Source organism: Cenococcum geophilum (genome assembly GCF_001692895.1).
Source record: "Cenococcum geophilum 1.58 unplaced genomic scaffold K441scaffold_105, whole genome shotgun sequence".
In the NCBI taxonomy this organism is placed as follows: Eukaryota; Fungi; Ascomycota; class Dothideomycetes; order Gloniales; family Gloniaceae; genus Cenococcum; species Cenococcum geophilum.
Window position 1 is genome coordinate 147,320 of NW_027137663.1, and position 13,895 is coordinate 161,214.

The window sequence follows — 13,895 nt, forward strand, 5'->3', positions numbered from 1 at the left end:
TTAGTATTTGGCCTTATCCCTTTTCAATTATACTCGCCGGCAATTAAGCTCGGCCTTAGCATTAACCAATTTATCTTTAAATAGTAGACTTAGAGGCAAAGTAGTGTAGATCTTAATTATAGTTGTCCAATATATCTTTTAGTATAGATATTTTTAAAAGATACGGTAACTAGGGGAGTTTAGGTTAAAGCTTTCGCGTCCATTAAAGGAGGCGTTAAAGGCGCAATAAAGCTTAAAGTCGGCGTAACGTATTTATTTAAAGGAGTCTACAATATAGACATAGCCGTATATTAGGCCGTATTGGGAAGTTAAGCGGTTATATAAACTCGTGAGAACTAGCCAGTTAACTTAGCAACCGTATTACACTAGACCGCCAAGTATAGGCATTAGTGGGGACTGCGGCTAGTAGTAATACCTTACTGCTATAACGCTATAACTATAACAGTTCTAAGGCCAATTAAAGTTGCCCATTTTCTCTACTTTCTCTATCCTTTATCTTTAAAGTAGATCCTTACAACCCTATAGCCGGAGCAGGTCGGCCGCCCTCCCTCTTAGCGGTGGCGACATTAAGTGCCGAATTGTCTTTAGTACTGTTAAATATTTTAAACACGCTTACTTAGCTATATAATATTAAATCGCTTAGGCTAAGCTACTTTGCACTCCCCTACCCCACTATTACCTCCCCCCTCGCTCCTTTAAGTATCATTTAATAAATATGCCAGCTAGCATAGTCGCAGTCCTTTAAAGCTGGCCGCGGCTAAAGAATGGAACGTTTACTACCTATTTTGGTTATACTAGCTAAACTATATATATTTAATACTAATCCCCTATATTGCCGCCTTTATAATAGGCCTCGATAAGCCTTTTAACGGCATTATATCCGTTATTTAAGGCTAGTTAGAGCGCTCCTTTATATTGTATATTCCCTTTCCTATAACTAGCATTAAGCAGTAACTGCACCATATCTATACGCCTATGCTTAGCAGCTCCTTCTAAAGCGGTTCTTCTATATTTTAAGGCTCTATTGCTATTTATATCAGCACTAGCATTAAGAAGTATTATAGCAACTTTAATAAAGCCATTAAGAGCAGTGGCCTAAAGTAAGGTCACCCTAGCAGTATTTACCGCTAGGGCATTAATATCTGCACTAGTAATGAGAAGAACCTAAACTAGCTTAATATTACCCTTCTTAGCTGCCGTTTAGAGGGCGGTTTTTCCACCCTTATCCGTTGGCGGGGCGTTAATATCTATACCGGTATTGAGCAGAACTTTAACTAGCTTAATATTACCCTTTTTAACTACCGCTTAAAGGGCAGTTCTTTTACCCTAATACTTTAGCGGGGCGTTAATATTTATACTAGTATTGAGAAGAACATTAACTAGCTTAATATTGTCGTTCTTAGTTACCGCTTAGAGGGCGGTTCTTTTACCTAGCTAGGCGTTAATATCTATACTAGTATTAAGTAGAACTTTAACTAGCTTAATATTGTTCTTCTTAACTACTACTTAGAGGGCGGTTCTTCTATCCTAATACTTTGGCAAGGCGTTAATATTTACACCGATATCGAGCAGAACATTAACTAGCCCAATATTATCGTTTTTAGTTACTACTTAGAGGGCGGTTCTTCTACCTAGCTAGGCGTTAATATCTGCACCAGTATTAAGCAGAACTTTAACTAGCTTAATATTATCGTTCTTAGCTACTACTTAGAGGGCGGTTCCTCTCCCTAGCTAGACGTTTACGTCTATACTAGTATTAAGAAGAACTTTAACTAGCTTAATATTGTTCTTCCTAGCTGCTGCTTAAAGGGCGGTAATTCCATCCCAATCCGCTAGTGGGGCGTTAATATCTACACTGGTATTAAGAAGAACTTTAACTAGCTTAATATTATCCTTCTTAGCTACTACTTAGAGGGCGGTAATTCCACCCCAATCCGCTAGCGGGGCGTTAATATCTATACTGGTATTGAGAAGAACTTAAACTAGCTCAATATTACCCTTCTTAGCTACTATTTAAAGGGTAGTTCTTTTATCTAATTAGGTATCTATATCTACACTAGTATTAAAAAGAACTTTAACTAGCTTAATATTGTCATTCTTAGCTACCGCTTAGAGGGTGGTTCTTTTATTTAGCTAGGCGTCTATATCTACACCAGTATTAAGAAGAACATTAACCAGCTTAATATTGCCGCTCTTAGCTACCGCTTAGAGGGCGGTAATTCCATCTAAATCCGCTGGCGGGGCGTTAACATTTACACTGGTATTAAGAAGAACTTTAACTAGCTTAATGTTATCCTTCTTAGCTGCCCCTTAAAGAGCGGTTCTTCCTAACTTATCCGCTAGTGGGGCGTTAATATTTGCACTAGTATTAAGTAGAACATTAACTAGCTTAATATTACCTTTTTTAGCTGCTACTTAAAGGGCGGTTTTTATATTTAGCTAGGCGTCTATATTTACACTAGTATTAAGCAAAACATTAACTAGCTTAATATTACCGTTCTTAGTTACTACTTTAAGGGCGGTTCTTATACCTAGCTAGGCGTCTATATCTATACCAGTATTAAAAAGAACTTTAATTAGCTTAATATTACTATTCTTAGCTACCCCTTAAAGGGCAGTAATTCTAACTAAATCCGCTAGTAGGGCGTTTACATCTATACCGGTATTAAGAAGAACTTTAACTAGCTCGATATTATTTATCTTAGCTACTACTTAAAGGGCGGTTCTTCCACCCCAATACTTTAGCCGTGCGTTAATATCTATACTAGTATTGAGAAGAACTTTAACTAGCTTAATATTGCTATTCTTAGCTGCCGCTTAGAGGGCGGTTCTTTTACCCTAATTTGCTAGCGGGGCGTTTACATCTATACTGGTATTAAGAAGAATATTAACTAGCTTAATGTTGCCGTTCTTAGCTATCGCTTAAAGGGCGGTTCCTCCCTACTTATCCGCCGGTAGGGCGTTAACATCTATACTAGTATTAATAAGTACTTAAACCAGCTTAATATTGTCCTTTTTAGCAATATACTAAAGAGCGGATCGTCCTAGTAACCGTAAGTTAGGATCTACCCCTATATTTATATATTCCTATATAATTCTAGGATATCTAAATATTATTGCGTATAGAAATAGCTTTTCTACAAACGCTTTTACTGTTAGATTCTATATTAATAGTAGAGATTTTAGAAGCTGTAGGCTTCTCCTATTCTGGAAAAGTTTGGCTATCTTAGTAGCTTTCTTAATGTCCAACATACTATTGGTTAGTAAATATACTACTAGGCTAAAGTATTGGATATTCTTGTCTACCCTAATAAGCCCGCGCATATTTTCATTGCCTATATTTACCTTAGTATTAAAATCTCCTAGGATTATAGCCTATAGGTAATTATAGACGTACTAGAGGATGTTCGATTAACTTATAAGGGTTGTAGTAGTAGCCCAGGTCCGTAGGATAGAAGTTATCCCTTCTAACCCTAAGGGCATTAGTAGGCTTTTCGGCTATAATGGAACCGTTATGCTGATAGTAAAACTAACTATATTAGTGGTAATAGTGGTAAGATCTAGATAAGGGCTAACTAGTATAGTATTAACTTAGTAGATAAAAGACTAAGACTAGTAATATACAAACCCTTAGACTCTATCGTAGATAGAAACCATAACTAAGGGAGGTTGTATAATAAAGCCGTGTATTATAAGGCTAGAGTGTAGATATAGATTCCTTTAGGTGTCTTTAGAGTTAGCGCTGCTAAAGTATAAACATTCTATATTCGTCGTTAGGAGGCCTTAAAATATAGTAATTACTTTAAAATCTATACGGAAATGCTGCCTTATAGCCATATCGCCAGAGCTCCTTCCTTAACTTCTTTACGGGAACAATATCACGGCCAATCCACACCTCACTCTCTTTACTATATCTCTTTCTTTTTGCAACCTTAAGTGTAATACCCTCCCAGATATTCCTTTTCTTATTTTTTCAAAACCCCTACTTCCTAAAGCGTCTCTCATACTGGGCTTTCCTTAAGGTTATTATTAGCGGCTCTTAAGATAATGACTTAGAGGGGAGTTTCTTACGTGGCGTCGAACCTATATTTCGTTAACATTTCCTATATTACGCCGCCGGGCCCTTAAAGCCTTCTATTTTTAGTAAGGTAGAGGGACCGAATAATATCCTAGCGCGAATTCCAGTTATCTTTAGTGAGGTTGGTGGGCATAATAAATTACGCCTAGTACGAAGATAAGAAGCTTAATGAGGAGTAAATACGGATTTAGATTTATAAGGATTTCTCGTAGATTAGAATAAGTATTTATATCCGCATACGGTCCGCTCGGTGACGCCAGTATAGTCGTAATGAAACAGTTATAGGCTGCATTTGCACCGCGAGATAATTAGCTAATACTAGAATGTTCTCAGGAGCGCTCTTCCGTTTATTAGCTGTTTTTAGAATCTGCGGCAACCCGGCCATACTAGAACTTAGCCCCCGCGCCAAATTCCACTAAGAGTGATTAGGTTTCCTATTCGTCATTTCCAAAATCTTACTTACGCCGCACTGCTACCATCCTTTTACTATGTATTTTATCCGACATAGGTAATTCCCAAAATCTACAAGCAGTCAATCTCGACAGCCCGAGTTAATAATTTAGTCGTATCCTAATTATAAGCGTATACCAATTCTTACAGTTTGTATATAAACTACTCCCTTACGCCTATGACGACTCTCTTTAGCAGCTAAATTGTAAGCGCTCTTAACTACTAAGCCTATTGCTAAGATGACCTTATCTGTCAAAGCTATTGTCGCCATTTTTACCCTTCTCATTACGTACCCTCCGGCGTTCTTAATTATCTAGAAGGTATATTGTCGCCATATTAGTTCCTAAAGGAGAACCGGTAAGCCTATATAAAGTAGTAGAATAGTGTAACTATGTTGTCTTTCTCTAATACTAAAGAATTAGACACAGCTTATAAGCTTAATACATTCTTATTAGGCAACCGCTTATCTCTATATAGTTACCTTATTTACTTCTAGTTTATAAAGCGGAGGGTAGAAGCTAGGTTTATACCTTTTAATGCCTAATACTATATATATATATATCAAATAATTCCTTACAGTGCTAACTACTAACTATAGTAGACGCGACTCCGGCATTTATTATAGCGGACTACGTTTAACCTACTCGTTTATTAGTAAGAAATATTAAATAAAGATGTATAGGGTTTATTATATAGATTAGACCTAGGGAGGCTCTTAATGACATAAACCGGGCGTAAACTACCGTAAACACCTAAGCTAATTAAAGGCCTCTAAGGGGTATTCGGGTCCTAATAGTAAATGCGCGTTAGTTATATATAACGTCAAAGTTTATTTATAGGCAACTTCTATTCAACTTTAACATTATATCCCTCGCCTTAGATTAACCCTAAAGTCTCTATATCTTTATCCAATTGGAAGCTATTTAGACCCTTTCTTTCGGCTAGAATGAATGTCCCCAGCGGTATACGCGCGCCTCCGACTTAAGTAGAACTATTATTACTTCTTTCCGCTTGGTTTGTTCCTATGGCGGCTTTACTACCTCTTCTATAATCTGGACCTCGTTCTTTCTTTACTTAAAAGGAGGAGAGGAGACGACACCTAATTAATAACTCGTGTTTTAAATTTTAGTTAGTGCCCTAATGGCCTAATAAGAGTATAACAAGAGCCTAACCGCGACTAAAGAGGCTATATTAGCCTTAAGAAAGGCTAAAGCAAGAAGTGGAAATGGATGTGTTATAAGTGTAGTTTAGCCCCTATCGAGGCTAGTACAGGCTTAATATTTAAGATACACCTATAGAAAAAAAGTAGAAAGGCCTTTATGTCGCTATATAAACGGCATAGAGCGTAATTAATTGGTGGATACTACGGCAACGCACTCTGGGCGGCTTTAGAAGGAGGATATAAGGCGGTATTTAAGCCGCTGATCGAGAATGGCGCTAATAGGACAGTTAAGCTGCGTAAGTAAGGTGAGGAATATTTCTAACAGTAGTAGAGCGCTTTAGATGTGAGAACATTGCCACTACTAGTAGAGAGGGTGGCTGAGCCGCTCTGGCCATACCCTTATTTTTATGGCGTTAGTGGCAGAAAGTGTTTAGCTGTAAAATAGTAATATAAGCTTTTTCTATCCTTAAACTTCCTAACCCTTAAAATAAGGCGCAAAGCATCCATTTTTAGAGGTAGATTTCTTAACAACCAGTTTATGGCTAGGGTTTAATACGTGCTTAGATATACGCCGAGATATTATATTAGCATTCTTAGCGTCGTTAGTAAGCCAAAAGTATAATTTATACTTTTGGTTTACCCCGCTACTAGGGTGCAGTTTATAAGTACAGTCTTACTACACCCACTAAATTTGAATTACTATTAATATATCTATAATAAAGACCTTTTTTATTATTATCTATATTTTATAGGGCTAAAGTAAGGCCTTTACTATTATATTCACGGCTTTTTTTTAGCTAATTTGGTTTATATTTTAATAGTATAGGCCTAATTAATAATTTCTGCCTTAGTGCCTTAACAGAACTTATAAACTACACCTAGGTGCCGCGTATAAGGGTAGATCTTAGCGAGCTTAGAGGCTAAGGGGAGAGAAAGCGTAGGGAAAGAAGCCCTAGGGAAACGAAGCCCTAGGGGAACGAAGCCCTAAGGGAACGAAGCCCTAGGGGAACAAAGCCCTAGGGGAACGAAGCCCTAGGGGAACAAAGCCATAGGGAAACGAAGCCCTAAAGGAACAAAGCCCTAGGGGAACGAAGCCCTAGGGGAATAAAGCCCCAGGGGAATAGGCGAAGCCAGTTTTACTAATAACTGTTAAGGCTTTAGGTGCCCGTTTTAGACGCCCTATAAAATTCGCCTCCTATAAATAGAAGACTAAATTTAATAAGGGCTAGATTTTAGCACTCTAGGATAATACGCCTAGTATTCTCCTTATACTTCCTATACCTATTAAGCTCCTAGAAGTCTTTAGGTCCTAGAAATAGTATCTTAGGAGCCTTAGACTTCTAGGAGCTAGGTACTAGTAATAGCTATAACGGTTTATACAATTTATACTTTATACCGTCTTATAGTTACGTAGCGCCAAGGACCTAGGGCCTTAGCGCCCCCTTTTCTCTATATATAGTCTATACCCGCTACCTTTATAGCTTCTAACCTTAGTCTATTTATAATATAGCCTTTTATTGCTACTTGATCTATTAGATCGCTTTTATAGGATTACTAGCCGTAATAATGGCGGCCTATAAAAAATATACAGCTTAAAAAATATACCAGCTATAGAAAGTATACGGTCGTGGCGCCTAGAACCAACTAGTGAAAATACCCTCTTAGGGTATCCCCCCTAAACCTATAGTGGGATAGTCTACCTAGCGTCATGCCTATTATTAGTGGTTATATAATAGGGTAATGCGTTCCCGTAGCTTAGATTAAGGCTCTATACTCTATTAAGCTATATTAGGCAAAGTTTAATTAGTATTATATTCCTAAGTCGTTTCTTAGCCTATAATACCTCTCTCGCTTATAGGCTTAAGTAGTCCGTTTTAGATTAGTCCGCTTTAAAGCAATCTCTAATTAAGCTTTCTAGTTTTACCTTAGCTTGCTATTACGTATAGTTATATACTAATTAGAATGGGTATAATTTCCCCCTTATTTACTTACGGGTTGGAGCTATATTATCTATATAGAATTTAAACTCTAATAGCTCTTTACTAAAACTAGTTTACCTAAGGTAAAGTATATAACTACCCCTTACCCTACCCTTTATCTTATCCTTTACTTTATCCTTTACCTTACCCTTACCTCACCCTCACCTTACCTACTACCCCTTACCCCCTTAGACGAATTATAAAATCTTAGTCATTATATCTATTCTACTAAATACTGGAACAGGATTGGATAATAATAAACTAAAATAAAATAAAAAGTGGTAAAGAATAATAAGATAAGCGCGTAATAACTAGGAAAAGGTTCTATATATACTATATATATAGTTCTAAAGATGCATTTTATGCTTAAGGGTTACTTTATAAACGTTATATTTAATCTTACCCTACTTTAGGAGTTTAGAGAGATGCGCTTATTAAAAATGCTTCGTAAGAGCAGTTAGAGTATAAAACCTATATATACGCTTACTAATTGCGAGCTTTTTATTCCTAAGGCAGATAAAGTATATTTTTAGTCTTTTCTCCTTATATAAGGATAACTTTGCCCTCTCTAGCACTTTAGCCGCTTTTAAAATCTTAGCATCTTCTTTAATCTTAACTTAGCTAAGGGCGATACCTATCCTAAACTATCTCTAGCGATAATTTAGCTAATACGCTCTACCTTCCTTAATATTACAGTAATCTATAACCGTATTAATGGCATTATTATATTTATATATCTTATCTTCTAGTAACGTACCAGGTAGCGTTATAATTACTTTAATAAGGCGTTTATATTTAACCAATCTATTATCACTAGATTTTAAGGTTACTTTAATATCCTCACTAAATATAACCCTGGAAAGTTACCGCTTAATATTAATTATAGCTTATTTATTGTCCTAATTCTTCTTAATATTTTCCAATAGCGCATTTCTTTAATATTGCCTTTTATTTATAATTTCTTAGCTAAGCTTTTAGTATTCTATGCTTTTTATAGTTTTGCGCTTAAGGCTAAGCTTTAGCTTATTTTAAACTTTAATTAAAGAACGAATACGCGGGTTCTCGTTTACCGATAAGGATTATTCTATTATTAGGTGCTATAGCCGCCGCGGGTTAATTAATTGGCTTATTTGGTATACTACTTTTATTAACTTTTCTTAAGGCTCTAAGCCTTAAACGATTGCCTATATATTTACGCCAACACGCTACGGAAGGTAGTACTTTAGAAATGTTTAAGCGTCGGCGTGCTATATTATTAGGTTCTAAAAGGCGTTACTTATATTACCTAGGTAGTATAGGCGTTAAAAAGGTTTTAGTAGAACTAGCTCTATATAATAGAACTTACTAATTTTATTAAATACCTTACCTACGCCGTAACGGAGACTACATAGGCGCGCAACCTACTAAAATCCCGTAATTACGCTAAGGTCCTTAATCTAGGGTAAAAGAGTTAAGTATAGTAAAGGCTGGTTAAGTAAGACCTTATAGCCGTAGGGGTTTTTAATTAATCGCTAAAATACAGGGATATTATCTAGGTCTAAATAGAGTAGTAGTGGTAACTTATTACGCCTAGGCTCTATATATAGCTTACTAAGCTACTTTATAGACGTTAGATTAAGGGCCGTAAAAGCTTTATTAGTAAAAAGAAGGCCTAGGAGAAAGATATAAGGGCTAAAAATAAGCGAAGGGTTAAAGATAATCTTAGGAATTGGGAAAGTATTACTAGTTCTTTATAAATGTAAGGAAAGGAATAGGGTAGAAAGGGAACATACGGAGGTCCCTAACAAAAGTTCTTGCACCTTCCTAATTAGGAAGTTTTAGGAATAATAATACTTATTACTGCTTTTTATATTTTTATATATTATCTTACTAAGTATAAATTAAAAATCTAACAGAGAATTTTTATTATATATAGTATTAGGCTAGTAAATTAATATTTAAAGTTTGCGTGCCTTAATATACGCTGTGTAGACTCTAGTATACGCTACGTAGGCTGTAAAATACGCACCCATGCTTGCGCGTACGTCAGTTTGAAACTTCCTAATTAGGAAGGTGCAAGAACTTTTGTTAATAAATTTAAATATAAACTTAGGTATAATCTTATAAGGCCCGCCTTCTAGGTCGTAAATAAATGTAATTATTATATATTAGTAGCATAGGTTAAAAAGAGCTTTAGGTTGGCTTATAGTATAAAGGCCTAACTATAGTAAGGAATAGACTTGTATCTAATGTCGCCTAATTATATATCTTTTTTTGGTTGTAACTAAGTTGGTTTTAAAAACTAGGGTAAGATCCTTTACGTCTATAACGGGTTTTTCTTACTTTTTATTACATAAGCTATATTTCTCTACCAGTTTCCAAAGTACCTAGAAAAGATATTTTAGCTCTACCTTACTTTACTAGGCTAAAGGGTTAACTAGGAACGTAATTACCTTATATATCTAGCGGGTTAATTTACCAGTAATTTTCCTACTGGTTACTCTCTTATATATAAGGCGATAGTACTAGTATATACCAAGCGAGCTAGAAAGCTTTATCCCGCACTATTTTCTACCCCCCTTCCATTATTTCTAATTTAGGAGCTAGTTAAAAAAGCTATAAAGTAGCCAAAGTAAGAGGACTTAGTACGTTTTCTTAGGGTCTTTCTTTATATAGGTGCAGTATCTAGGAATTATTAGCTCTAGGTTAAGCCTAAAAGAAAGCTATAGAATAGGTTATTACTTACTAATACTATTAATCTTTAATGCGGTTAAGGAGATTTATACTACACTTAGCGTAGTTCTGCGTTATAAAATTAGATTCCTTAAACTCTTCTAACTATTTAAGGTAGTATTTTAGTAGATAGTTTTAATCCTTATAAAGCTATGCTTAAGTAGATACTTCGTAAGCATCGTTAGATCTAGCAATGCTATTAGCGTTATAGTTAATACTACTATTAGCGTTATAGTCGGCGTTACTATTAGTATTACTATTAGTATTACTATTAAAGACGGTTAGTTCTGTCCTATAGCTATTACCGTCGCTATCTATATCTATATACTTATTATTAGTAATATTAGATAATAAGCTATAATTTAATAATTAAGCGCGCCGCATTCTAGGGAGCTAGAAAAGAACTTAGGGTAGTAATAATAGGAGGGACCTAGAGGGTAATAACGGTAGGAAGGGTCTAAAGAGTAATATAGGGTTAAGGAGATGGGAGGGTAGAGAATAAGAGAAATAAGGCCTAGATTAAACGGATTAGAGGTAAAAGCTATAGAGTATATATAGCTTTAGCGCCAGGCGCGTAAAAGGATTATAGTCTACCTATTAAAAAGTAAGGGGCATAGGGCGGTAAGCGAGAGGCTTAACGTTAGACTGGTAAGCAAGAGGCTTAGGGCGGTAAGAAGTTTTAGCAACGCGACCTCTAAAAACAGCGACAGAACCCTCTAAAACCGGCAGTTAGATCTCCATTTTCTTTTTTAATAGAGTTATTTTAAGAGCGTGTACTATAAGATCTTTAATAGGGGGATTAAATATCTTAGGGCGGAGTAGAGTCTAATTATGGTAGAAGTGCGCTTCTTTTTAAGCTGGTACGTTTTATAAACGTTAGGTTAGGGTATTAGGCTTCTAGCCTTAAACGCCTAGGCGGTATATAATTAAAAATTAGAATTAGGATAGATATTCTAACTAGCGGGCTTAATAGTGGTTTAGCTATTTTATAGTTATAAAGTACTATAGGTTCTTATAGTTACTAAAAACTTTAATTAGGAATTTAGTTTCTTCTAGTTCTAGTCACTATTGCTTAAAGCATTTAATAATAGCCAGTAATTCCTTATTATAGATCTTATAATTGCATTTAGCTAGGCTTAGTTGTTTTAAGAAGTATACTATAGGGTGTAATACTCCTTCCTTATTATATTAAGACAGAATGCCTCTAGTAATATAATTAGATAAATTAGCTTCTATAATACTTATTTGGTCTAGGTTAAAGTGCTAAAGTATAGGTGTAGTAGTAAATATAACCTTTAGGTAAGTAAAGGCCTTCTTATATTCCTTATTAAAGATAAAAGCTTTATCCTTTTAGGTTAAGGCTATAAGGGGTAAAACTAGAGCGGAGAAGTTATTAATAAATTATTAGTAGAAGTTAGTAAAGCCTATAAAGGCCCTTACGTCCTTAATATTTTTAGGTTCTTACTAGTTTATAATTGCTTTAACTTTCTTAGGGTCTATTTATATGCCATCTATAGAAATAATAAGTCTAAAATATAGGACTTCCGTTTTATAGAACTCGCATTTATCTATATCTAATTATAGACTAACTTCGCGCAAGGCTTATAGAACCAGTTTAATATATTTTCAGTATTTAGCCAGATTATTACTATATATTAAGATGTCGTTAATATAAGTAATATAAAAGACGTCTAGGTATAGACATAGGGTATTATTTATAAAGTATTGGAATAAACTTAGGGCGTTTATAAGGCTAAATGGCATTACTAAGTATTTAAATAATCCGTATTAAGTATAAAATATAGTAAGCTATTTGTCTTCTTTCGCGATATAGAGGCGGTTAAATGTGTAGATAATATTAAGCTTTGTATAGAAGCGAGCCTTACTTAATTAGTTTAGTGTCTCTTAAATTAATAGGATTGGGTATTAGTTCTTAACAGTAATAGCGTTAAGAGCTTAGTAGTCTATATAGAAGCGCAGACCGCCACCAGGTTTCGTAATAAAGATTACTAGTATAGCTATAGGTAAAGAACTTACTCTAATAAATCCTTTATTTAAATATTTATCTAAGTACTTCTATAGTACTTAGAGTTTATTTTAAAACATCCTATATAAGGGTCTAAATCTAGAATATTTTCCTTTTTTAACTACAATCTTATAGTTATATAGACGGCATTCCAGTAGCTTATTAGCTTCCCTTTATAAGAATATATCTAAATAATTATGGTATTCTACTGGTACTTTTATAGCAGGGTTAGTGTGCTTCTTTAGTATTAAGGCCTTCTTAATATCGGCTATTATAATAGCAAAGATTATATATTTTAATTTTCTGGCGAGTTATACTAATAGGGTTGCTCTAATTATGTAGATATCTAAGGTGTTAAGAGAGCTTAAATTGTTCTTGGTTTCTTATATGGTTTCTTATTTAGATTTAAGTTTAATATTAAGTACAGAGTTAGTGTCAGATTTAGGTTTAGGTTCTTTAAGTATCCTTTTTATAATAGAATACTAGTCCTTCTAGTACTTTTATATATTAAGCTTAAGCTTCTACTTAGTTTGGGGTACAGTAGTTAAAGTTAGTTTATATGGTCGTGTATTATTTCCAGGTTCTTAGTGGACGTTAGTGGAATTCGGTGGAATTCTTAGGTAGGTAGAATTAGGTAGACTTTTTAGGTATAGGGTGGATATTAGTAGAAATTTTAGACTAGTAAATCCTAGTGGATTTTTTAGATTTTAGTTTAAAGTCTAAGTAGTAAGTTATAAAGCACTTTTGCTTATAACAAAAGGTGGTAAATAGAAGCTTAAGGTTGTCCTAATTAATAGTTACCTTATATAGCTTCATTTAAGGTTGTTTAAGGATTACTAGGTAACCTAGGGTAGTTATAAAGAGCTTAATTAATTCTTTATAGTTTAGGTATTAGAGTCTTAGGGCCCCTATATAAGTAATACAGCCTAAGATAGTGCGTTTGCTATTAAATCTAAATACATTAATATGCCGATTAAGGGGTATTAGGGTAAACTTATTATTTTACATAAAGATCTTATTAATAAATCCTATACTGCTAGCTTTTATATTAATTAGGACTTAAGCGTTAACCTATTAACCTTTCTACTAAAGACGGCAGTTAATAGTTATACTACAATTTTAAGAGTTAGGGTTTGTAATATTTAATGCATTTAATAAAATCCTATAATATAGCTGTCCTAGAAAGCGACTTAACTCTAAAATATACCTTTTAGTAGTAAGCGGGAAGGGGTTCCTATAGAATATTAGTTATAACTTTATCTTTATAAGTAGTGCTTATTAAATGCGGGGCTGGAACTAAGGAAAGATTAGGGATGGTAACTAGAGGATCAATACAGTAAATGGTTGTTAGCGTTGGCTATTTATAAGTTGTGTTGGGGCATAGGGACGGAACAGTATTTTAAGATATAATCCTTGCTTCCGCATTTAAAGCAAAAGCCTAGCTTAATGCGTTATTTTTATTTAGGGGACCCTAGTAGAGCGTATCCT

General features: G+C 34.7%; 2 protein-coding genes across 2 annotated transcripts; both read right to left on the bottom strand.

Annotated features, from left to right (window-relative positions):
• Window positions 1-927: 927 nt before the first annotated feature.
• On the bottom strand, window positions 928-1,080 carry K441DRAFT_452887 (uncharacterized protein; the record flags this gene model as incomplete). The annotated part of the gene is made up of 1 exon (XM_067641711.1): window positions 928-1,080. A coding segment is annotated over one exon (153 nt), but the record flags the coding sequence as incomplete, so codon positions are not given.
• A 2,722-nt stretch (window positions 1,081-3,802) lies between these two features.
• On the bottom strand, window positions 3,803-3,973 carry K441DRAFT_597217 (uncharacterized protein; the record flags this gene model as incomplete). The annotated part of the gene is made up of 1 exon (XM_067645050.1): window positions 3,803-3,973. A coding segment is annotated over one exon (171 nt), but the record flags the coding sequence as incomplete, so codon positions are not given.
• Between the last annotated feature and the right edge of the window lie 9,922 nt (window positions 3,974-13,895).